The sequence below is a fragment of the Gopherus evgoodei genome, chromosome 7 (assembly GCF_007399415.2).
Source record: "Gopherus evgoodei ecotype Sinaloan lineage chromosome 7, rGopEvg1_v1.p, whole genome shotgun sequence".
Lineage (NCBI taxonomy): Eukaryota > Metazoa > Chordata > Testudines > Testudinidae > Gopherus > Gopherus evgoodei.
The window spans coordinates 84,452,328-84,478,753 of NC_044328.1; the positions used below are offsets into that span (position 1 = coordinate 84,452,328).

The 26,426-nt window shown below is 44.3% G+C and overlaps 1 protein-coding gene across 9 annotated transcripts in view; it reads right to left on the reverse strand.

Moving 5' to 3' along the window:
• DOCK3 (dedicator of cytokinesis 3) overlaps window positions 1-26,426 on the reverse strand; it is a 612,097-nt gene that overhangs the window by 167,134 nt on the left and 418,537 nt on the right. For all 9 annotated transcript variants that reach the window (XM_030569027.1, XM_030569026.1, XM_030569028.1 and 6 more), the window contains exon 15: window positions 9,960-10,084. In XM_030569027.1, the coding sequence (XP_030424887.1) occupies window positions 9,960-10,084 (125 nt within the window). The remainder of the gene's footprint in view (window positions 1-9,959; window positions 10,085-26,426) is intronic.

The window sequence follows — 26,426 nt, forward strand, 5'->3', positions numbered from 1 at the left end:
ATCTTGAAGAACAACAGTTACAAAGGTGAGTAACCGTCTTTTCTTCTTCGAGTGATTGCTCATATCCATTCCAATTAGGTGAATCCCAAGCCTTACCTAGGCGGTCGGGTCGGAGTGAGAAGTCGCGGCGTGGAGCATGGCGAAGCCGAAGGCTGCGTCATCTCTGGACTGCTGGACCAGGGCATAATGGGAAGTGAAAGTATGAACGGAAGACTAGGTCGCTGCCCTACAGATCTCCTGGATGGGCACGTGGGAGAGGAAAGCCATTGATGAGGCTTGAGCCCTGCTAGAGTGCGCAGTCACGTGGCCCGGAGGGGAATGAGCCAAGTCATAACAGGCTCGGATACAGGACGTCACCCACGAGGAGATTCTTTGAGATGAGACGGGCAACACTTTGACACGTTCCGCTACTGCCACAAAGAGTTGGGGGGATTTGCGGAATGGCTTGGTTCTCTCTATATAAAAGGCGAGCGCCCTACGGACGTCCAGTGAGTGCAGCTGCTGCTCCCTGCGGGATGAATGGGGTTTCGGGAAAAAGACAGGGAGAAAGATCTCCTGGTTGACGTGAAAGGCCGAGACCACCTTGGGGAGAAAGGCTGGGTGCGGTCTCAGCTGCACCTTGTCTCTGTGGAACACAGTATAGGGGGGATCTACCGTGAGGGGCCGGAGCTCCGACACCCGTCTCGCGGAGGTGATGGCCACCAGGAAGGCGGTCTTCCAGGAGAGGTAGAGAAGGGAGCAAGTTGCCAAAGGCTTCAAAGGGAGGGGACATGAGCCGGGCCAGAACCAGGTTCAGGTCCCAGGTGGGGGCGGGGCGGCGAATCTGTGGGTAAAGACGCTCCAGACCTTTAAGGAACCTAGTCACCATCGGGTGAGAAAACACCGAGCGGCCATCCCTTCCTGGGTGGAAGGTGGAAATGGCCGCCAAGTGAACCCTTAGAGATGACGCCGCCAGGCCCTGTTGTTTGAGGGACCAGAGGTAGTCAAGGATAGTAGAAATGGAGACTGCAGTGGGAAGGAAGTTCCGATTAGGACACCAGCACGTGAAGCGCTTCCATTTGGCCGAATACGTCGCTCTGGTGGAAGGCTTCCTGCTCTCCAGGAGCACCTGACGCACTGGGGTAGAGCAATGCATTTCAGACCGGGTCAGCCACTCAGGAGCCACGCTGTGAGCTGCAGCAATTGAAGGTCTGGGTGACGGAGCCTGCCGTGGTCCTGAGTGATCAGGTCCAGGTGAAGAGGCAGGGGGACAGGGTCGGCCAGAGACAGGTCCAGCAACATGGAGTACCAATGTTGCCGGGGCCATGCTGGAGCTATCATGATCAAGCAGGCCCTGCCCCTGCGCACCTTCAGAAGGACCTTGTGGACGAGTGGAAATGGAGGGAATGCGTAGAACAGGTGCGTCGTCCACGGAATAAGGAAGGCATCCGCTACCGAACCCGGTTCCAGACCTTGAAAGGAGCAGAACATCTGGCACTTCCTGTTCCCTCGAGACACGAAGAGGTCCATCCGGGGACATCCCCACCTCCGGAAGAGCGAAAGGGCGACGTCTGGGCGAAGGGACCATTCATGGGAAAGGAAGGATATGCTCAGATGATCCGCCAGCGTGTTCCGAACCCCAAGAAGGAAGGATGCGATGAGGTGAATGGAGTGGGCTATGCAGAAGTCCCAGAGACTCACGGTCTCCTGACACAGGGAAGAAGACCTCGTGCCGCCCTGCTTGTTTATATAATACATGGTTGTTGTGTTGTCGGTGAACACCGAGACACAGCGGCCCTGAAGTTGATGACGGAACGTTTGGCAAGCAAGGCAGACTGCCCTCAATTCCCGTACGTTGATATGGAGGGTCAGCTCATGAGGTGACCACCAGCCCTGGGTCCGCAGGGTGCCAAGATGGGCCCCCCAGCCTAGATCTGAGGCATCCATTGTCAGGGACACCGAGGACTGGGGCGGATGGAACGGGAGCCCCACGCACACCACGGACTGATCCAGCCACCACTGCAGGGAACCTAATATGTCCTGGGGGACGGTGACAATCGTGTCCAGAGGGTGCCTGGCCGGACAGTACTGAGTGATGAGCCAGGACTGGAGGGGCCTCATGCGAAGCCGCGCATACCCTGTGACAAACGTACAGGCCGCCATGTGGCCCAATAGAGTCAGGCAAGTGCGTATTGAGGTCAAGGGTGCTGCCTGCAGTTGTTGTATGATGGCTGTCAAGGTCTGGAACCTTGATAGAGGAAGAACGGCTCTGGCCAGAGTAGAGTCCAGAAGGGCTCCAATAAACTCTATCCTCTGAGTGGGGATTAGTGTTGACTTTTCTATATTGAGGATTAGACCCAAGCTCACGAAAAGTCTGTTGACCATGCGGACGTGGCTGAGGACTTGTGCCTCTGATGATCCCCGTATCAGCCAGTCGTCGAGGTATGGGAATACATGTATGCGACTGCGATGAAGATGGGCGACGACTACAGCCATACACTTGGTGAACACCCTCGGGGCCGTAGAGAGGCCGAACGGGAGGACCGCGAATTGATAGTGGCAGCGGTTGACCACAAACCGAAGGAACCGTCTGTGGGGCGGGAAGATGGCTATATGAAAGTATGCGTCTTGCATGTCGAGGGCGACGTACCAGTCTCCAGGATCCAAGGATGGGATAATGGTCCCCAAGGATACCATACGGAACTTCAACTTCACCACGTATCTGTTGAGTTCCCTCAGGTCGAGGATAGGTCTGAGGCCTCCCTTGGCTTTGTGGATCAGAAAGTAATGGGAATAAAACCCCTTGCCCCGCTCACTCTCTGGAACCTCCTCTATGGCTCCTTTGGCGAGGAGCATTCACACCTCCTGAAGGAGGAGTTGCTCATGAGAGGGGTCCCTGAAGAGGGACAAGGGAGGGTGCAAAACGAATTGCAGATGGTATCCAACTTGCAACGTGCATAAGACCCATCGGTTGGATGTTAGCCGGAACCATGCAGGGAGGAAAAACGAAAGACGGTTGGAAAAGGGAGGGGATGGATCCGGGAGGGAAACTGGTGCAGCGCCCTCGGGCGCACCTTCAAAATGAAGGTTTCGGGCCAGAGGGAGCCTTGGAGGAGCTCTGGTTTTGTCCTCGTTGGTTGCCCGATTGTCTACGTTGGCCATTTCTACTTCGTCGTCTGGCGAAGTCTTGCCTCTGCCGGGATTGTGGGTAGGGCCGGCATTGTTGTTGAGGCTGGAAGGGTCTGCGCTGGGTGACAGGTGTATGCATCCCCAGTGAGCGCATAATGACCCTATTGTCTTTGAGGCTTTGTAGCCTGGGGTCCATCTTGTCGGAGAACAGGCCCTGGCCTTCAAACGGGAGATCCTGGATGGTATACTGGAGCTTCGGAGGGAGGCCAGAGACCTGTAGCCAGGAAATGCGGCGCATGGTAACGCCAGAAGCTAGAGTCCTGGCGGCCGAATCTGCGGCGTCCAGAGATGCTTGTAGGGAAGTTCTCGCTACCTTCTTGCCCTCATCAAGGATCGCAGCGAATTCCTGACACGCATCTCGCGGAAGCAGCTCCTTAAATTTGTCCGCTGCCGCCCAGGTGTTGTAAGTGTAGCAGCTAAGGAGAGCCTGTTGATTGGACACCCGAAGTTGGAGGGCGCACGCAGAATAGACCTTTCGGCCAAGCGGATCCATGCGCCTCTCTTCCTTAGACTTTGGTCCTGGGGCCTGTTGGTCATGGCGCTCCCTCTCGTTCACAGATTGTATGACGAGGGAGCATGGGGGCGGGTGAACATATAGATACTCGTACCCCTTCAAGGGCACCATGTATTTGTGCTCCACTCTGCGTGCAGCGGGGGGAACGGATGCCGGTGATTGCCAGATGGTATTGGCATTGGCCTGAATGGTCCGGATGAAAGGAAGGGCGACTCGAGTGGCTGTATCGGCAGATAATATGCTCAGCACCGGATCCTCAATTTCTGAGACCTCCTCAGCCTGTAAGTTCATGTTCTGTGTCACGTGCCTGAGGAGGTCCTGATGCGCCCTGAGGTCAAGCGGAGGAAGGCTGGTGGATGTCGTTCCAGCCACTGCTTCATCCGGGGAGGATGATGAGGAGACACCCGACAGGAGTGGATCTGCAGGAGGCTCTGCCTGGAGCACTGCATCCGACTTTGGAGGGAGATCAGGGTCCTGATGGTGAGACAATCCCTCCTCTGCAGGGGAAGGGGGAGGACGAGACAATGTGGCCTCTGGAGCCCTGTGTTCAGATGCCGTCGAACGCGGGGGAATCTGCTGAGGGCCTTGGGCTTGATGATACGCCCAGGGAGTCCAGAAGCGCCACTGTTGTGGTCCATGTTCCTGGGGGGGGGATCATGGAAGAGAGCAGCAGGCCTGTCAGTGTCCATGGTGTATGCGCTGTCTGTTTGGGAGGAGACAGACGGCTGTCGGGACGGCCAGGGAGGAACCGAATGGGAGTGATATGGGTCCCTCGCTCTAGACGGCGGAGACCTCCTCGGTGCTGGGGACCGGTGCCGGGAGTCATAGTGGTGCCGGGATTGAGACCGGGACCTGCCACCAGCGCGGTGCCGGGAGGTCGACTGGGATCTAGAATGCCAACGTTGGGAACGGCTTCTCGAACCTTGGCGCCAGTAGCGATGGCTCGAGCCAGAGCGGTGCTGGGAGTATCGGGACTGTTGTGAAGAGGACTGGTGCCGCAAGTACGACTGGTACCGCCGTGGAGAGCAGTGCTGGGACTGCGAGCAGTGCCTTGATCGAGACCGCCCACGGGACCGGGAACGGTGCAGGGACCGCGATGAGGATCGGTGCTGGCTTGGTGAATCCAGAGACGGCGCTCGCATGGCCACAGGCTTGCCTTTAGAACCCGCACCGGAGGCACCGGGGGTTGAGGCAGCGTAGACTCAGTTAGTGCTATCAGATCCCTAGCCGAGAAAAATGTCTCAGGCGTCGAGGGGACCATTAGCTCAACCCCGGATCTTATGGGGGAGCTGTGAGGGACCGGACTCGACGGACCCCCCGGGCCCGGAGTTGACGGAATCCCTGGTAACGGTGCTGCGGCAGTAGTCGGTGTCGGGCGCTCCGTTCGAGTCTGCTTGGCCGGAGTGGTGGACGTCGAAAGTCTTGCGTCGGGGCCCGGTGCCGGGGAAGGTCGATGCCAAGGTGTTTTCCCGGGCCTGGCGCGGTCCGGTGCCGGAGCGGAGCCGGCACTCGGTGTTGAGGATGGAGGGTTAAGCGCTGCTTCCATGAGGAGAGTCTTTAAGCGCTGATCTCTCTCCTTCTTGGTCCTTGGCTTAAATGCCTTACAAATGCGGCACTTCTTGGAAATATGCGATTCCCCAAGGCACTTCAAGCAGGAGTCATGGGGATCGCTCGTGGGCATCGGCTTCTTGCAGGCCGAGCAGTGTTTGAACCCTGGCAAACTGGGCATGAGCCCGGCGCCGGGGAGGGCTAGAGCCCAAGCCCGCTAACTATATACAATAAGTAAATACAACTATCAACTAATATTCTATACTCTAACTACAACTACAACTAAATACAACTAGTAGAACAACGATACAATGGAGAGCTAGGGACGTGGAGGACAGCTATGCCGCGCTCCACAGTTCCAACGACCGACACAGCGGTAAGAAGGAACTCAGGAGCGGATGGGCTGGCAGGGGTATATATCAGGCGCCATGGAGGCGCCACTCTAGGGGGCGACCTGCCGGCCCGCTGGAGTTGCTAGGGTAAAAATCTTCTGATGAACGTGCACGTGCAGCGCGCACACCTAACTGGAATGGATATGAGCAATCACTCGAAGAAGAACCTGTAGATGAGGCAGGTAAACAAACCGGTCTGGCCCACCAGGGGCTTTCCCTACACAAGCAGTTGGGAAACACTGCTGTATATGATGTGGCAAGGCACCTTTTTGGCCATGTCAGCCTCAGCATTTCTCTCTGTGGTGGCAGAGGCACAGCTGGAGTAAATCAGTCCTACTCTAGAGGTTTTTAAGTTCTTAACTTTGGTTTATTTACAATATTTACAAGGTCAGGCTCAGGGTAGGCTAGAACAGTTCTCTTAAGCAAAAAAACCCTATAATACAAAAGAAATACATCTCCTTGATCCCTGACTAGAGTATTAACTTATTATGCTGGTTTCTGGTTACTAGCCATTCCCCAAAACATATGTAAATTCAATGTTTCCTGTGTAAGGAGGAGACCAGCCTTCTTACCTAGGAGAACCCTTTTCTTCCTGCTGCCCCTAACCCTGCTGCAGCTTGTTTCTTCTCCCTCCTCCCACTCTCAAACTGGAGGAGGGGTTTTTAAAGGTCACTGGAAGCCCCTTAATCGGACTTGCATGTCTCTAATTAATCTGAGATAACGTCTTTTCAGTTCATAGGAAAAAGGGCCTTCACCGTTCTAGGAATGATATACACGCCTTCCACCACTCTCTTATAGCTGTGAGGTTTGACTTTGTCACAATGATCAAAAATTTTGTTAACAAGTGCTTATTGTTATATCACATGCTTCCACATATAGTAGAAAAACAGAGTTTATTTGTAAGGTGCCAGTTCCTGAAGCATTCAAAGTATAGGAATTCATATTAACTAATAACAATTCCATCTCACCTATCTTTCCCTCCACTACAATAAAATGGTCTTTTTATCCTGTTTCTCAAAAGAGACTTAACACTCAAGTGCCCATGTATCAAAATCATTGTCACTCAGTCTACTTAATACATCCATTCTTGCTTGTAATTTGGTAAGAAATTAGGTGGATCTCTTGTAAGAAAGTTATTTGTGGTCCTGGCTTCTCCGAGGAGGACCCAATGCTCTTTTATTTACTTGGATTTGGGATACCTTCGAAATGAAATATTTTTAAAATCAGTCACTTATAAAAAACAATCTACCTAACAATCTATATGTGTCTCTAACCTCTCAAATCTGTGATATCTGAAACTCTGTCCTAATTCCTTACATGACTTCACCATCATCCAACAAAGGAAATACTCTAAAAGGTTTCATTAGGAAAAAGAGAAACTTTAATCATAATTATTATTGAACACATCAATAATAATAAATGTGCCAAATCTATACAATTAGTCAACATATAATGTTGATTCTAAGTAAGAGGAACTGAATATATTGCCAGCTCTCTGAGCATCCTCATTTCAACAGGATGGACCATTTCAATATCGACCCATATTTTTGTTATTATTTATATTATAGTAGCACCTAGAGGCTACAACTGAGACTGGGGTTTCATTGTACTAGGTACTGTACAAACAGACACCATAGCAAGAGACAGTCCTTGCCCAAAAGAATTTACAATCCAAACAGATGAATTCAAGTGGACACACCCTCAAAATGGAGAGATTGTGTGCTCAATGCACAAAGAAGCTCATGTGTTTTTAAACTTCAGACCAAATATTTAATTGAAACATAGAAGGCCAGATTCTCAACTCGTATCAGTCAACACAGCTTGACTAAAAACAATGGAGATATTTCAATTTACACCAGCTGAGGATCTGACCCAAAATTCAAAAGAATGTTATACAGCATTTCAAATGTTCAAACAGTTGTCCAAAAAGGAACTGATTAACAACAACTGAGGATTCCTAAATAGGAAACACTGTGGAATATGGACTATGGGATCTGACATACCTAGTAACAAGTAAGCAAAATATCCATCCTGGTACAATAATAGCCCACAAGAGAAAGCAGAACTTTGCTCCCATTAATCTGAATATCTGTATAGTTTATTACTTCAGAACAGCAGCATGAAACATATCAAATTTAACATCTATTGAACTGAATTTAGATAATTTCAAAAATGACAATTGCCAATATGCAGAAATAATCACTACCACATAACAGAAACACACTATATGGGAATTAAATGTGGAGACTAATCCTGTCGCAACTCTTTGCTCACTGTGGAGTTTTCTGCTTGATGTAAAAATTTTGCCAATTCATCTGCCAAAGTAAAAGCAAATGAGACCAGCCATCTGGGGATTACTGTTAATTTAGTGGGGTAAATTATCATTGAACATTAATATCCTTGTCCTTGCAGAAGAAGTTGACCTATCAAGTGTATACTGGTGTTGTAAATTTGTAGAAAAACCCAGAAAAACAGAAAATGTCAGCTCCTCAAACATTAGATTTCCAGTTTGTGTCAGCCTTCAAAATGCCGCAAAGATTAGATAAAGAAAGTTTGTATTCAAGGTCTTCCTCTTAATTTAGGTGAAGATCTCCGAGAATGATGAGATATATCACTTTTAATAGTCTCATCTTTGTAATGGATATTAAGACGTCTAGGCATTCATTTGCCAAAAAACTACACAGGTTTATTACCCTAGGTGTTTTCAGTATGACACTAAATTAATATTTTTTTATCTTTTATTTTCAGATCATTCTGCTTTTGTTTCAAACTATCTGCAAAATTTCAAGGTATTTTGTTTTACACTTCATACGTGTGGTCTAGTTAATCTTCATTTTGGGCATTTAGAGCAAGTGGGCTTTTAACTGAATACTTGTGACGTCCCTGCCATTTCCTATCAGGAGTGAGGCAGATTTTACTCAAGGTCAGATAGGATTTTGATATTAAACAGAAGGAGAAGCTGCTGCTGCAAAGACACTGTCAGCCAGAGAACTTCAACTGCAATAATCAATATAATAGGAAAGAAAATGCAAAAGAATGCATTAAAGATTAATAATTTTTATTGTAAACATTAATAGTAAGGAGTTTCTGGAAGAGCTAATTTGATCCAATATCGTCAGTGTTTATATTTGTTTTCCCAGAAGGATCACCTGAGTTCCTTGAGGCTGCTTACACAGTGGGATGCAGACATTTTCTCCAAGTTTCTTTTGTTTAATTATAGGGTGAATGGCTTGCCAACTACAGAACCAGTTTCTCCTCTCTTGGTTTTCACACCTCAACTGCTAGAACAGGGCCTCATCCTCCCTGATTGAACTGACCTCGTTATCTCTAGCTTGCTTGCTAGCATATATATACCTGCCCCTGGAAATTTCCACTACACGCATCTGAGGAAGTAGGTATTCACCCACGAAAGCTCATGCTCCAAAACGTCTGTTAGTCTATAAGGTGCCACAGGATTCTTTGCTGCTTTTACAGATCCAGACTAACACGGCTACCCCTCTGATGTTTACCAGAAGTAGCTAACACACATTTCAAGGGACCATTCAAGATGAAATGGTCCGTTAACATCCCTCCAGTCAAATGGAGGAAAGGAAAGGGGGGCTTGGTAGTGGGTAATAGATTATTTTAATAAACCAAAAATCCATTGTCTCTATTCAGTCAGATATAGAGCGAACTATTCAGTTCTCATCCTCAAAGGAAACTTTCATAATACTTTCAAAAAACAAGCCTGGGAGCTTAACTTCATAACTTTTGCTAGACACTAAAAATTGTGATCCTGCCCCACACACCCTGCAGCAGTGGCTCTTTCCCCTGGGGCTGGGCCTGGCTCCCCATTCTGGGCACAGGGTTACAGCACCATTCACATTTGGCCCAGCCACACCTCCATCATTAACAAAGAGGCAACTGGGCCAAACCTGAGCAATGCTGTGATCCCATGCACCAGAGCACAATGCATTCATTCAATTTTAGTCAGTCACACCCTTCTCCCCTCCCATCGCTGGCATGGAATTCTTGAGTTTTGATCCACTATGAGTGAAAATTTTAACTACATTAGCTTTTCACTTACTGTTTGTTAATATTTTGTCCAAATCCCCAAATTCAGAGGTTTACCATTATTTCTCCACTAGCAGAACGGCCCTAAACTAATTCAAACCTAGTAGCTGAATCTCTTTATCATAGTATTGAAGTAAATAAAGAAACCAAAAGGCCCCAAAAGTTAAAGGAAATAATTTTATTCAAAACTTTCCAGGGTATTAGAGAAGGCAAGAGAAGATGTACATGGAACAAGGAGGTTGATATTGATGTAACTCAGCACAGAAACAAACTTATTTGCTTACCTTCAGGATCTCTCCATCTGCATAAAGAACATACATGGTCACTTCGATGTTCTTCTGAACACTCTTCCCACCTCTCTCAAAATCCCCCTTCTCTAGTGTCAGGTACAAGTCATTACGTATATCACCTAAAATGAGAGACAGGCGTCACGTTTAAAGACCACGCCAAAGATATGGTGCCTCTATGGAGACAACTCACTGACTGTGTTCTTCAAGATATTGACTGGAGCCCAACTCATTCCAAGCAGCAAGTTAATAAAAAAAAAAAAAAAGAATATTTGACCAACAATGCATTAAAGCAGAGGGTTGTTAGTAACGTTTGTATTAAATCTGGATTCAGAATCAATAATTGCATTATTATGGGTGGAGTGAAGGGAATGGGAAAATAACCTCACAATCTTTTGCTGAGTCATCTGATGTGGAATGATCCGGGTAAGTTTAACAAATAGTCAATAACACTTGATTAACTGTCTCTTGTATGCTTTAAAAATTATATTTTGTAGCAATTAATAGAAAATTAAATTCAAGTAATTCTTTTCACAACAACACTAATATTTATTATTACTGTAACAAAAGCAAAAGCTGTTCTTTGTTTTGGAGATCTGTTTGTAATTCAAACCTCAGCTGAGGTGGAGTGGGTGAGAATTAATACATTTCTTTCTGCTGGTTTCCTGGCTAGCTTGCACACTCGATGCAGGAGTACTAGGGAGAGAGCACTAGAAATGCCTGCCAATTTTTCATCACCTTGTTTTCAAGTGCTTTCAGAGCAGATGATTATATCCAGAAATACAGATGCTAGAGTATTGGGGGTAACAATCTGTCAACCCCTTGTTGATTTGAATTTGACAGCTTCTAGTCCACTTCTCTAGTATTTACTGCTGTTGTGGGAAAATCAGCTTTCAAATCTAATGCAGTCAGCTCTAAAGTGTTTATGTTTTGTAACAAAAGGAGACTAGAGAACAGTCATTTTTCTTTAGGTTTTTCATTTATTTATTTTTAACTGTCACTGGCTTCTAAAGATACATTTTTTCATGTGTGTTGGTTTTCCACATAGCATACTGAAGGGTAGCTCATGCTAACACTGTGTGAAAAATGTGTAAGGTTAAAAAACAAAAAAATCAAACTCTTTCAGGCAAATATTGTGTTAAGCAGCCCAAAGAAACTAAATAATGAAGTAATGGAATGGCTATCCAGCAATGCAGAGCCTGTTTGGAAGCATGTTTTTTTCCACTTCAGTACTTGGAGAAGCTGATGCATTTAAATCTGTTTATTAACCAGAAGCACAAGGAAAGATGCAGTAAGGGAAATCATGTATCTGTCATAAATGTACTGTCTTTCTTGTAGTCTACACCCAAACTGAAATGTTCCTTAACCCCCTTCCTAAATCCACTGTATGGATCAATACTACAAGCTTTCAGCCTTGTCTTTATCTCACTTGTTGCTGGTGACAGTTATAGCTCTTTAGCACTTAATATTAGATACAGAGCTATATTATTTTGCCAAGACTTCTGCTGGGAGTTATTTATGAACGAGTATCTATATACAGTGCCTCCTCCTTATCCACTATCCCCACTCCCAATGTGTAGCCCCATGAAGTTTGCAGCCTGAAGCATCTCACAATTACAGATCTGAAAATGCCAAGGCTAATTAATGGGGGGTGGGAGAGGAGGGAGGGTGGAATTGTTATATGGAAACTGACAACAGATGTTTCTGAAGACCTAGCTTTTCTTACTAATGTTTAGTGGTCAAACTTAACACCTAGCAAACCACAATGATGGGAAAGTGATAATGCATTTCTAATCAGTCTCATTGCTCAAAATGCAGACTGAGCCATTTATGCACTTGCTATGGGACTATTAAAGAAATGTAACAGTCTGTTGACATGAAAGCGAAAAGTAGGGCAGAGTTGGTTATTTGTTTGGAAATTGCTCCTGGTCAGTCTTCAGTGACAAGTGCACCCATTTTCCTTAGAACACTTCATATGGTGAGAGGAATTAATTTACATCTATAAACTAACTTTCTGGAAATACATTTTCATAATTATAATTGGGTTTTTGGAGCCTCTTCCTGGTGACCCCACTTTGCTGAAGACTGACTCTGCAAATACAGAGTTCTAGTGACAGATTGCATATCAGTCCCTAACCTGGTTTAATAACAATATTTGATATTTACATAGCATCTTACATTTCAAGATGCTTTACATAGGTATATATAAAGGAAATCCATAAGATACAGACAGCTTAGATACCGTGATTGACATCACAATGAGAAATAATGAGGGGAGAAGGCATTTTAGTCAAGCACCTTGGTGCAACTGTATTTACAAAAAAATGGCTTGGCGTCTGTAATGTTAATGCAGAGCAAACAGGACCTTTTAAAAAATAAGGTGTTTCCCACAGCAAAGGGTACAAGATAAAAATTATGTACTTTGGCATAGAGAAGGGGTGAGTAAACTTGATCAGGTATTGAACCTATGATTGCAGAGAGTCTAGTTCCAAAATCAGAAGCTTAAACTGCTGAATTAAGTTCTTCACTTTAACGATGAAAATAATTTTACTGTCTTGAAAATATTTACTTAAATATTACATTGGTTTATCACTTCTTCCATTGGCCCCCATGAGTTGGGGTCACATTTCCCTGAGATGGTAGCTATCAGCAGGAAGTTTCTAAGCCCAGCGGCACTAAGATCTTGCTTACACTACACAGTTTTGTTGACAACAGTCAGGTTTCGTTGACAAAACAGCAGAGGTGTACACACTACAATGCTCCATCTGCCGACAAAATTCGCCTGCTTTGCTGATAAAATAAAACCACCTCAATGAGAGGTGTAGAGATTTTTGTGCCTAAGTTATATCGACAAAGTGTTAGTGTAGACACTGTGCTTGGTTATGTCGCTGTAAATGGCCTCCAGAAGATTTCCCACAATGCCCCTCCTGACTGCTCTGTCAGCAATTCAAACTCTGCTGCCCTTCACTCCCCTCACACCGTCGCTCTGGTGCTGCGCTCAAGACCTGCCACTTCTGTAAGGAGCTGGATGCCATCCTTGGCAGCAACCCTACCTCCACCACCAAGAGCCCCATGGATACTTCGGTGGGGCTGGAGGCAATGGACAGTGAACTCAACGGCAAGGACAAAGTCGTGGATGAGGAGGTCAAGATGGAGGACGATGTGCAGCACACGGCAGGGTCACCTGTGGCACAGTGAGTCAGGAGCCCTTTTCCATTCCGGAGGCGTCTAGCCAGTCCAAGCAGTCCATCTCTGGTGCGCATGATACAGGAGAGGAGAACTCTGGTAAGTGATCTTCTTGAGTTGATGTTGCTTGGTTATATGAGGTAGAGCTGTCTTTTGCTTTGTATATCCTAGAAGTGAGTAAAGGGATAGAAATGTACAAGACTAGTTATGTTTGAATGTGCTATACATTCCCCTGTGCAGCTAAGCAGCGCGGTGGAACAGTGTGTTAATGCACACCGAGATTTCACGGGAATCCTCCAGAGATATCTCTAGGAAACTTTTGTGTAGGTACTCGCCAATCCTCTGCTGAATGTTCCTTGGCAGAGCTGCTTTGTTTCTTCCAGCATTGTAGGAAACTTTCCCGTGCCAACTGGTAATCACTTGTGCAGGGACTAAAGCAGCACACAAGTGAGCAGCATAGGGACCCAGTCTGAAGCTGCATGCATGCAAAAGATGCACCCTTGCTTACCCTCAGGAGTGAAATATTGGCTTTGATAACCCACCTGTGGAAAATGGTGGCAGAATTTACAATATTGTCCCTAGTCACCTGCACCAATCCCCTTAAAAAACAACCTAGACCCTTTGCCCCATCTTGAACACTCAACCCCCACCTGGGCCGAACTCACCATGCTTAGGGTGTTCGTCAAGATGTGTGCTTGCCAAGGGACAGTGAGAAAGTGATTTGTATGTTAAAAGAGATGTATTTTACTGTAATGTTTCAATGCTGTGTGTGAACTAACAATCATGCTTCCTTGTATTTTTTCTTGTGCTCCTGCAGATGTGGCCTTCAGGGGAACCCTCTTCACACAGGCAAAGAGCCGCTGCTAGATAAGGAAGCAACCAAGGCGGAGCAAGGAGGACATGTTCCGAGAGGTGCCCCAATCCTCAGAGGCCGAAAAAAGAGAACGCAGGGAGTGGCAAGAGACCCTGAGGAAAAAATTTAAAATAGAAAGGCAGGACAGAAAGGAGAGCAAGGAGTGCATTTGTAAAGGGCCAGGAGCAGATGATAAAAGGATGGAGGAGCAAACAGAGATAGTGAAGTCCCTAATCATGCTCCAGGCAGAACACATGGATGCTCTCCCCGCCGCCCCACAGACCGATACAGAACTGCTTTCCATGTCCTTCCCAAACTCCTCCCACACATTTCTTGCAACTTCCCAGAACATCTCGGTACCCCATTCACTCCACCACTTCAGACAGCTTCCAAAATGATAGCTGGACTTACACACTGCTATGAGAGCCTACACTGCCCTGCACTCTTATCTCCCTTCCCACTAAGCCATTTGTTGTTAATTGGTATTTAATAAAAACAAACTCTCTGAAAGATAACCAGTCTTTATTTGTCTCCTATGCATGGTGTTTGTTGCTGGTAGAAATACATAGTGGTAGTTTGATCATTTGCTGACCTCAAATCCTGGTCAGGAATCATCACAACTTTCATGCAAGGCAGCTTGTTAACAAAGCATGTGTCATAGGTCTCACTCTACTTTGAACTTTAGGGTACAGATGTGGTGACCTGCATGAACACCTCTAAGCTTAACTACCAGCTTAGATTTGGTCTCACTGCCACCATCCAGATGTTTGAGTTATCTGGAGAAAACTATCTTCCTCCCCAAAACCTTCCCCTCCCTGGATAGCCTTGAGAGACTCCTCCACCAATTTTCTGGTGAGTCCAGATCCAATTCCCTTGGATCTCAAAAACAAAGAAGAATTACTCCTTCCCCCTCCCTTCCCCCCCCACCAATCCCTGTGAGTCCAGAGCCAATTCCCTTGGATCTAAAATACAGGGGAAAAAAATCAATCAGGTTCTTAAAATGAAGGCTTTTAATTAAAGAAAAGAAAGGTAAAAGAAAAAACCTCTGGGAGACAGCATACAAGCTGATCTCACAGACTACAGATTTAAAACACAGGATGTTCCCCTGGGCAAAAACCTTAGTACACACAAGAATACCCAAATTTGATTATTCCCCTAATTGCACAAAGACATGTTACAAAAGAAGATAAACATAAACCTATTTATTCCTTTCTAGAACTTACTATTCTGATAAGAAGCTGGTTCCTTGATCTTTTTCACTCCAGCTGAAATTGAAACTGACTCTAAACAAAGGAAACTTCCCTCCTTCCTTCTGAAACATCTTGTTCCCACATTGGTTCCTCTGGTCAGGTGTCAGCCAGGCTAGGTGAACTTCTTAACCCTTTGCAGGTAAAAGAGGCATTAACCCTTAACTATCGGTTTATGACAGCATGCCAGAGTGCTGTATAGAAAGACAAATTACTGGTGCTCCTTATCAAAATCTTGCCTCAAAGCCTCCCTGATTTGAATAGTCCCCTGTTGTGCTCCTCTAATAACCCTGGTATCTGGCTGCTCAAATTCAGCTGCCAGGGAATCCACCTCCACACTCCACTCTGTGGGAAAACTTTTCACTCTTGGCCTCACAAATATTATGGGGCATGCAGCAAGCTGCTATGATTATGGGAATGTTTTCTTCATTTAGAACTAACCTGCCATAAAGGCAGCACTAGCATACTTTTAGTCAGCCAAAGGCACATTCCACAGTCATTCTGCACCTGCTCAGCCTATTCTTGAAGTGCTCCATGATGCTGTCCAGATTTCCTGTGCAAGGCTTCATGAGCCATGGGAGTAAGATGTATGCTGGGTCTCCCAGGATCACGGTGGGCATTTCAACATCCCCCACTGGAATCAACTGGTCTGGAAAGAAAGTCCTTGCTTGCAGCTTTCTGTACAGGCCAGTGCTCCCGAAGACACATGCATCATGCACCTTCTGAGACCACCCTGCGCTCATGTCAGTGAAACGTCTGCATGACCCACAAGTGCTTGAAATATCATAGAGAAGTACCCCTTTCTATTGAGGTACTCCATCACAAGATGGTCTGGGGCCAAAATTGGAATATGCATGCCATCTATTGCCCTTTCGCAGTTAGGGAATCCCATAGCTGTAAAGCCATCCACTGTTTCACACACATTGCCAAGAGTCACAGTCTTTCATAACAAGATGCAATTAATGGTTCTGCACAATTGCGTTAACGCAGTCTCAATGGTCGACTTCCTGACTCTAAACTGATTCACAACTGCCTGGTAGCAGTCTGGATTAAACAGCTTCTACATAGCGATCGTCACACATTTCTCCACTGAGAGGGCTGCTCTCATTTTGGAGTCCTTGTGCCGCAGTACAGGGGTGAGCTCCACACACGGTTCCTAGAAGGTGGCTTTCCACATCTGAAAGTTATGCAGCCACTGCTCATCATCCCAGACCTGCATAATGATGCAATTGTACCATTCAGTACTTGTTTCCCGAGTCCAAAAGCAACAGTCCATCATGTTCAGCTGCTCTGTGAATCTCAAAAGTAATCTGATGTTGTTCTTTCCATGGCTTGCAGCAGATCAGGCACCTCTGACGTCCGTTCAGATTTGAAGCTCATGATATACTGCATGACCATCCACAGTGTGTTCATAACAATGACCACAACAGTAGAGAGCAGTGCAGGATCCATCCTTTCAGACAGAGATGGTGGGTGCACAGAAAACAGGGGCCATTGAAAAATGCGGTGAAACGCAGCCGGAAGCTCATGGAAAGCTGGGACAGAAAGAATTGCATCATGGGACATTGAGCCTGCACCCACGATGCACTGCGATCCACTCCACCTTCCCACAACTCTTAGCTGCAGAAGGTGGCAAGTAGCATAGTGGGCTAGCTACCCACAGTGCACTGCTCTCATTGTTGATGCTAGAGCACCAAGTGTATATGCACTCTGCTGACAGAAGGAGCACAGTGTGAACATGCACACGTGGTGTAATTATAACCATTTTTTATTGTCGGCTTAACTTGCGTCGACAAAACTCTATAGCGTAGACAAGGCCTAAGGGTTGCACAGAAACCACAGCAAATCTTCAGTCCCACATCAGTTCATTAACTGCAATTATCTATGTTCTTTAATTACACTTAGAAAGCAAGAGGTGCCATCCTGCAACAGATGTTTAAACAGAAATGAGAGTGCAGCTTGCATGTGACTAAAAAGGTCTGGTCCATGACTTTAGAAAATGATCTAAGTCAGCTTTAACACAGAATGGCAATGTGATTTCAAATCAAAAGGCCTGGTTAACAGAATTTGTGCTCTTTAAATCAGATCTTTCACATCATTTATAGAACAAAAATAAACAAAGCAGGACTTTTCTCACATACCAGCTAATCTATTTCCTGTGTGTGGCAAACGTGTAAATTGCAATGGCTCCCTGAAGCAGCAATAACTGATATTTCTCTATTCATGATTTTGGGAGAAGGACAGTGTGGCTTGGAAGCATGGATTGTTTAGGACTTCTTATCTTTGTAAGGAGAATATTGCAGATTAGAAAATGAGATTAGCTGTAGCCTCATACCTTTATGGCAGGAATAATACTACTATAAGATTCATTTTGGGTGGCTGTCTAGGTTGAAATGAAATATGTAATGGCAATTTTCAATAGCATAGCATGAGTGTCTCTGCTTATGTTACTTCTCTCAACAAAACTGAGTCTAATTTCCAAAGCTAGGTATTAGCTGTTACTGAGCATAAAAAGTTTATAGAATTCACCTAGCCAGTGACTGAAATTTATTTTTCAGTGAAATGCCTTGAAAATGCTTTTGAGTGTGAAAAATGTTACATAAGACCAATTTATATTCTTCTGTATTTTATCAGAAAAATATACCCAATGGCCCCTTCTTCCCTCCACTGGAGTTTTTTCCCCTCTCTGTTTATGAAGCCTCAGGTTCAGAAAACAAATCCTGAGCAAGCTATAACCTAGCAAGCTTTGGCAACTTCACTTAGATGAAAATGAAAGCCTCTATCTTCTAACCTAAAAATGCCATGAAAAGCTGTTATAACTATATATTGGTTTTGTATTTGTATATGTACCAGAAATTGAAAAATGTATGCAGAACGTTTGAAAATCGCTAATGCTCATCCTTTGTTTTAACGGCTTTAAGCTGAAAATACCTTTAAAAATATGAACTACTCTAGTTTAGTGACAACTTAGTAGCCGACATCTATTAGAGTAAAGAGGAGATTTTTGCTAAAAGGATTTTCATGTTCTCTGTTGAAAGGGTTTACCATGATGTTCTGGCCACAAAGTAATCATACCTTATAGTAACAGCATGCGTCACCCACGAAAGCTCATGCTCCAATACATCTGTTAGTCTATAAGGTGCCACAGGACTCTTTGTCGCGTTTTACAGTCTGCATTTATGTAGCACTTTTCATTAGAGGATCTAAAAATTTTTCAACTACATTTACAATGACCTTTTGAGGAAAGAAATGATTATTATCCCTATTTTATATGTGGGAAAAATTAAGTAAAGAGGTTATATGACTTGTTAAGGTCATAGGATAAGCTAGAGACAGAACAGTAAATAAAACCTTGAAGTCTTGACTCTCAACTTCAGTTTACAGAGTGGTCAGCTTTCTCCAGCTTTGCAGCCTTCTGAAATGGACTTAATACATCAATGTCCATTTGGGGGAAAAAGGCAGCTCAGGTTAGTTGGTATTTGTACCTTAGATGCACCCAGCTTTCTGAATAATTGAGGAATATTTCAGTAAAAAGGAGTGTTTATCCAGGGAGTCTTTACAGGATTTTTTAAAGTAAAAATCCAGTCTCTCATGGCCTGTAAAGCCAGGTGATCGAGGACTATATTAAAAACCCAACATGTGTGTCTGTTTATACACAACTGTTGAAATGGCCCTATTTATGAAGAGTCCGATCTTGTGAGCTACTGAGCTCCCTCTATACCATCTTAAGTCACTGGGGCTCAGCAATAGGAAGTGATAACATTTTACAGGATTGGACCCCTATACGCTATAAAAGAATGCCTGGTGCTCATGGAGAGACAGTGGGGTAGAAAGGGCAATCAAAATATATTTGTTTTTCAATTCCCTGGTTCTGAAACAAACAAAACAAAACAAAACAAACAAACAAGAAACAATCAGCCCAGACCACACGCCACATGTAAAAATTAGGGTTCAGATCCTCAGCTAGTATAGATCAGCATATCTCAGTTTTGATCTTAGGCAGCCTGATTTTGCCACTCTTACATTGAGTAGTAACTTCATCCATGAATAGTCCAACTGAAATAAATAGAACTACTTAGTATGGTAATTTTCCAAATACGCTCAGATGACAGAATCAGGGCCATGGTTAGCAGTATGATCATAAATTGTGTATCTTTTAAGCCTTACTAGATTTTTCTTGTAAGAAATCACAATTAACTATAATCCGTATGTTGTACAGGAACCCTTAAGCAAACATTTCTCTTATACTATATCATGCGATATCTGATTTATAACTACTCCCTTGTTCTTCCAATCACCACTGAAAACCTGTTAAGGGTCTACTGGGCCTGATTTGCATTTACGCTAAGGACAATTTTCACTGTTTTGGCAGTGAAAGAATCCTTAAAGTTGATGTAAATATAATTTGTCATATCATAAATGAGTATCAGGTCCTATTCTTTCTTTAAAATATGCATAAGACTATATTACTGTTAATAGGAACAATGTGAAAGTAGAAAGGGGACACACAACATCTATTATTATTTATTCTTTGTATTTAAGTCTCATTATTGAGATTAGTACATGCATTTTAACCAGGGCCGGCGCAAGGAAGTTTCGTGCCCTAGGCGAAACTTCCACCTTGTACCCCCCCAGCTAACCCTGCCCCCCCCCAGGGCAGTTAACTCAGCCCCCCACCCGGGGAGCCTGCTCCCACAGCATCTACCCCCCCCCACCACGACAGCTAACCCCTCCCCCCCGCCCCCCCATGGCAACTAACCCTGCCTGGGGAGACTTCCCCTCTTCCCCCCTCCCCGCAGCTAACCCTGCCTGGGGAGACTTCTCCCCTTCCCCCCACTCCCCTGGCAGCTAACCCTACCTGGGGAGACTTCCCCCCCTCCTCCCCTGGCAGCTAACCCTGTCTGAGGAGACTCACCCCCCCGCAGCTAACCCTGCCTGGGGAGACCTCCCGTGGAAGCTAAGCCTGCCTGAGTAGCCCGCCCCAGCTCACCTCGGCTCCGCCTCCTCCATTGAGCACGTCAGCACTGTTCTAATTCTCCTCCCCGCCCAGGCTTGCAGCGCTGATTGGAGGAGACTTAGAGCTGGGCTGTGTGCTCAGCGGAGGAGGCAGAGTGGAGGTGAGCTCGGGCAGGGAGCGGTTCCCCTGTGCGCCCCCCCTCGTTATTGCGGGCAAGCCTCTCCAAGTGCCCCCCCACCCAGCTAGCGTCCACCTCCTCGCCTGAGGGGGCTTTTAGGCACCCCCAACCACTAGGCGCCCTAGGCGGCTGCCTAGTTTGCCTAAATGGTTGCACCGGCCCTGATTTTAACCCGTGATGAACACTCTGGCTTTTGGTGAAGAAAATGGTCAGGCTGTATTCCCCTCTGCTTCTGAGGGGAACTAGGGAAAGACAGACTGTCACATTAATCTGCTTTCTAATAACAGATATTTAGACCTGTGGATCCAAAGGAATTAATACAGTATGATGGGGGCTAATTTAGCTACAACGGGTCAGGAAAAAGATCTTGGAGTCATTGTGGACAGTCCTCTGAAGATGTCCATAAAGTGTGCAGAGGCAGTCAAAAAAGCAAACAGGATGTTAGGAATCATTAAAAAGGGGATAGAGAATAAGACTGAGAATATATTATTGCCCTTATCTAAATCCATGGTACGCCCACATCTCGAATACTGTGTACAGATGTGGTCTCCTCACACCAAAAAAGATATACTGGCACTAGAAAAGGTTCAGAAAAGGGCAACTAAAATGATTAGGGGTTTGGAGAGGGTCCCATATGAGGAAAGATTAAAGAGGTTAGCACTCTTCAGCCTGGAAAAGAGGAGACTAAGGGGGGATATGATAGAGGTATATAAAATCATGAGTGATGTGGAGAAAGTGGATAAGGAAAAGTTATTTACTTATTCTCATAATACAAGAACTAGGGGTCATCAAATGAAATTAATAGGAAGCAGGTTTAAAATAAATAAAAGGAAGTTCTTCACGCAGCGCTCAGTCAACTTGTGGAACTCTGCCTGAGGAGGTTGTGAAGGCTGGGACTATAACAGCGTTTAAAAGGGAACTGAATAAATTCATCGTGGCTAAGTCCATAAATGGCTATTAGCCAGGAAGGGTAAAGAATGGTATCCCTAGCCTCTGTTCATCAGATGATGGAGATGGATGGCAGGAGAGAGATCACTTGATCATTTCCTGTTAGCTTCACTCCCTCTGGGGCACCTGGCATTGGCCACTGTCGGTAGACAGATACTGGGCTAGATGGACCTTTGGTCTGACCCGGTACGGCCATTCTTATGTTCTTATTTTAATTAACAGATTTTAGAGCCAGCAGGACATATCTACACAAATATTTGTATTTAGTGTCATGGTTTTGCTCCCAGATTAAATTGGAGAAAGTTGATCACTCTATTTCCTCTCCTTCAACAAGATTTCTTTTTCATACCGATAGAATCATGCAATCTTTAGGGTGGGTAAGGCACACTAGTGGATATCCAGCATATGCCCTTGCGTAAATAAATGACTGGTTTCATTATCCATCCTGTCCCGGTTAGATAGGTTTCTTTTCTGTCCTTGAATATCAATCAGTGATTCCAGAAACTTCCTTGACAGACTGTTCCATTTTTTCTCTCTGGTTTTACGAACAGATTCTTCTAATATTTTACCTAAATTTTCCTTGCTCCATCTTAACCCTTGCTTATTTTCTTTTTTCTGACTAATGAAAATGATTGGTCTTCATTCTCTTTGTAACACTTAACAATTTTTTATAAATTTGTATGCCTTTTTTTACTCCTGTTAACCCTCTTCCCACAATTGTGCTCTGAGCAGCTGACAAGCCCTGTCACATCCTACTATTAATGTTTCTCTTGCTATGATTTCGTGAACATTCAAAGCATTGATGCCCATAGCTTTCTAAGCAGGGATACTGATTCATCCTGTTATACTTAGCAACTCTGTCTGGAATACATTAGTATGAAGAAATACCGCTAATACACTGATAATGCCCATCTGTTACCAAAGCTTCCCCACAATGTTATTATGGTTTGTTATTTTGACCAATCCCCAACATTCCATGAAAAAAACATGAAGTAAAGATGGGGAAAAAAATCAAGCAATAAGCAGAAATTACACAGAAAAGCAAAAACTTACACCCAACTATCTTCATCTCTGCATCAGAAAGAAAGAGGAGAAAATGAAGGAAAAGTAAAGAGAGGAACCAGGACAATTAGAAAGGAGAGAGAGAGAAAAGAGAAAGAAACATCATTCACAAGTAAAAGATGAAGCATGCACTTTTCATCAGAGAATCGAAGTAAAAAGACAGAATATGTATCAGCGCATGGGGAAGGGAAGGGATGGCCTTTTGGAAACTGACAAACACCATGCCTATGAAATAAATTTCTGATAGCAAGTTCTGTATACCAAAAAATTTGCAATCCAAAAGGCAAGCAGCACATGCCTCATTGCTTTTATCTCTGAGGAAAGGTAAAATTATTGTCAGGATTAAATGGATGTTCTTAAATCCGATAGCAATTTAGAAAGAAACTTGATAAGGCTGGTCTGACTGAATCCATTCTGATTCACAAGGACACAGAAGATCATTAAGTTTACCAGAATGCTCTTCTCAGATCGCAACACAATGAAAATCTCAGAACTTCTAAATTTAACATTGAAACAGACATGATTGTCCAAAGAGACTTTAGCAATGCTCTGTACAGCTATGCAGGACATATGCATGACTTGACTGGTTCCAGTAATTCTGTTCCCTAACAATTGCTGGATATCAGTCAAGATTCTTGGTCGATGGGGGAGAGGTTTATTAGAAGAATCCTCATCAGTGCCATTAAAAAAGCCAGGGAGGAAGAAGGGAAACTGGGAGAAAAGTAGTAACCTTAGAATTTTAATATTTGGATGCCTGAGGGCAAAGGGAACTTGCTGACTCCTCATAAAAAAGGAAGAGAAAAGAATGTTAAAGTTCATTTGAAATCGGTTTGAATATATTAGTTATTTGCTTTCTTTTGACAGTTTTTTGCTTCACAATCTGATCAGTGTATATAAGCAACATTAGGTGACAGAGCCTCTACATGGTTATTAATCCTCTTTTGACCGTCACCTTTTGAAAACGTGCACCTACTTGCAAAGTATGATGCTAATAGAAACCTTTGAGCTCACTAGTAATCGTTTCAGAGAGAAGAAACCTTGTCTTTAATAACACAGCAACAGCTCCGAAGTAAAGCAGGGAGAAAGCAGTCTGAAAGAGAGAGTTAACAAATATGTGGACATGCTCAAGAGCTACCAAAAGCACCCAAAAGGTTTTGACTTGGTAACCAGTAGTCTTTTCTAAATCACTGAAAATACAAAAAAAGTTGCCAGAAAATGAAGACTTTTGAATTTGACAATAACATCGGAACCAAAGATCATGTAAACTTTATTTTCATAGTTCTGCTAATTCAATCCTGATTTATACTATCTCTGGTTCTCTAATACTGGACTTCTGCTAAACAGAGTCTATCAAGTGTGTCAAACTGCATGAGATGGATAAATATCTACTATGGAATGGACAAGATCAAACATATTTTCACTTGTAAAAACATGTATCTCCAGAGGTGAAGGGGCACTAACCTGTATCATTGAAATTCCCTTATTTTTTTTAGTATACTGATTTTGCTGATGGAGAGTTGTCCAGGTAGTTAAGTGATTGCATTATGCATCACTTCACATATGACTACTTCTTTCTTCCTACCCTACTTACACTGTGGTTATGTGCTCCTTTATACCTACTCTTCGTCTGTGCACAAACTCTTCAAAGAAGGGTACTGGTTGCCACGGAGTGTCCAATGTGCTTTTCTCCATTTCTGACATACCTGAGCCAAATTTTTCAAATGTGAGTGCCTAAAGTTAGACACCTAATTCCATATTTAGGCACCTAAATAAGAGGCCTAATTTTCGGATATGCAGAACATCTGCAGACACCACTGGATTTAACAGAGTTCTGGTGTTCAGCACCTCTAAAAAGAAAGAAACAATAATTTACTGTGGTCCTTCAAGATGACTGTCCATGTAGGCCCACACTTTGGGGAGATGCACACCCCTGGTTCACAAGTATGGACATTCTAGTAATCAATATCTGATGAGGCTTTGGTTGCACACAGCCTCTCTCCACTCACTAATAATTGCCCCAACTGCCCCTCTGCATCCTTCTTTTAGTTCAGGAATCCTTAATAAGAGACTCCAAATAAGTGGCAAGGTGAGTGTGAATCCGTATCCACAGTCATCTCAAAGAATCACAGTTACTCTGGTAAGTAGCTGGTTTTTCTCCTTCAAAGATTGGCAGTATGGATTTCCACTCTAGGGAGATTAACAAGCAGCAGGAGGTGTCTCTGAGGACTACTGGCTGAAAAGAGAATGCAGGACAGGCTCTCTTTAATTGGGCACCAGATCTAGAGGCCAAGTCAAGTGCATACAGCTGAATATGGAACTGGAAGTCACAGCCCAGCATATCTCAAAGATAGAAATGCTTTGAAGGCATTCTGTAGAAGCTGCTTTTAGTTTAATATTCCTGATGTCTCCCAGTGGCTGAACACCAGCAAAGTCATAACAATAATGTACCCATAATTTTATTCATTTGGACAGCTTTTGTGTTGAGATGGACTGACTGCTAGACTAACCCCCTAAGCCACAGTCTAGAAGATTTGTAGACTGAGTTGATACTATTAGAGGAAACCTCTTAGGCTTAGACTGGGGACAGCCCTTATATGGAGACTGCTCCCCTTCGATTCCTTTGCAAACAAATTGCCTAAAAGAGGAGAGACATGGAGGAGGCAGGGAAACCCCCACTTTATGACAGCCCCCAGAGCAGGGCTGGTGCCCCAGGAAGAGCAAAAACAATGAAGGAAGCATTGAGACCATTGAGCTCTTCTTTGAACTTGCTATACCTGCAGTGATCTGAAGGAATCAAGGGGCAGTTCAATATACCCCAGAGTATGGATCCATATGAGTAATTCATGAAGGAGAATCAGGCCACTTATCCAGGTGTCTAAATATGGATTTAAGCACTGGAATTTCAGAAGTCTGGCCCTGATGTCAACTACAGTAGTCCACTGAGTGGGAGTTGTGATTTTATCCTGATATACAACCTCTTGAATAGCAGACTGCAGAGTGATGTGATGCCATCATGCCATTGGGCCTGGCTTGTAGAACACAGGTTTAGAATATAGATAAATAAATGAAATTCTTTAGCATGTTCTTAGGCCAAAAAATATCTTTGGTAAATTCACTAAAAAGACATTCACGTTAAATATGTGTCAATTAAACTTCTTTAGCTTTATTCAGATTTATACATTTTTTTGTGATCAATAAAACACAATTTTAATTTGAAATTGTTTCTTTTTAAATTCCCATGTAATTATCACAAAATAGAATTTGGGAGTTAGCATCCCTGTGTGCTCATCCTCCTCTCTCACCCATCTTAATGCAAGAAATCCTGGTACTTTCAAGTGTGTCAAAATATATATGGTTCTAAACTTCTGATCATATCATTTACACTATATTTTCTAAAAATACTTCCCCCATAACCCCTGCTGAGCTTTTCGCTATGGTTTCTATAAAGACTGCCTGATCAGATTGCACCAACCGAAGGTGTTAATGTGTCAGCACAGTTTTTCCGGTACAGAAATCCAACATTTCTCCCAAACATTGCTCACACAAAATTTCCCAAATCTAAAAAAGCCTTATTTGGGTCTGATTCGTAATGTGAAGTGAGGGAGTGGCATTTCAAATTCTGGTATATGAAGTTTATGTATGACAGAGAGTTTCAAGGCCAGTTCCTCATTACACTGCATGAATCAGTCTATATGATGCCAACCTTCATGCCCATTTATCATAGAACTGGCCATGTGCTACTTTGGCCCCTAAATCAACTCAGTAGACTCAAGGCTCCTCTAATTTTTGCCCAGATGACAATGGACCCAAGATGCTGTTCTGGCAGCCAGGGATAGCTAGAATGCTGCAGCACTGTGGCTAAGACATCTGTTGGAGGACTGAGTGTTGTGTAGAATTAGGGAATTGGGGTGAGGGGGGAATTAGGCAGTTTTACACGCCCTTTGTGCTGTCAAACAATGAAGAAGAGTTATATTAAACCTGAGAATCAGCTCCACAATGTGGAAACTCTCCCGTTTTCCCAGGCGTTTTATTA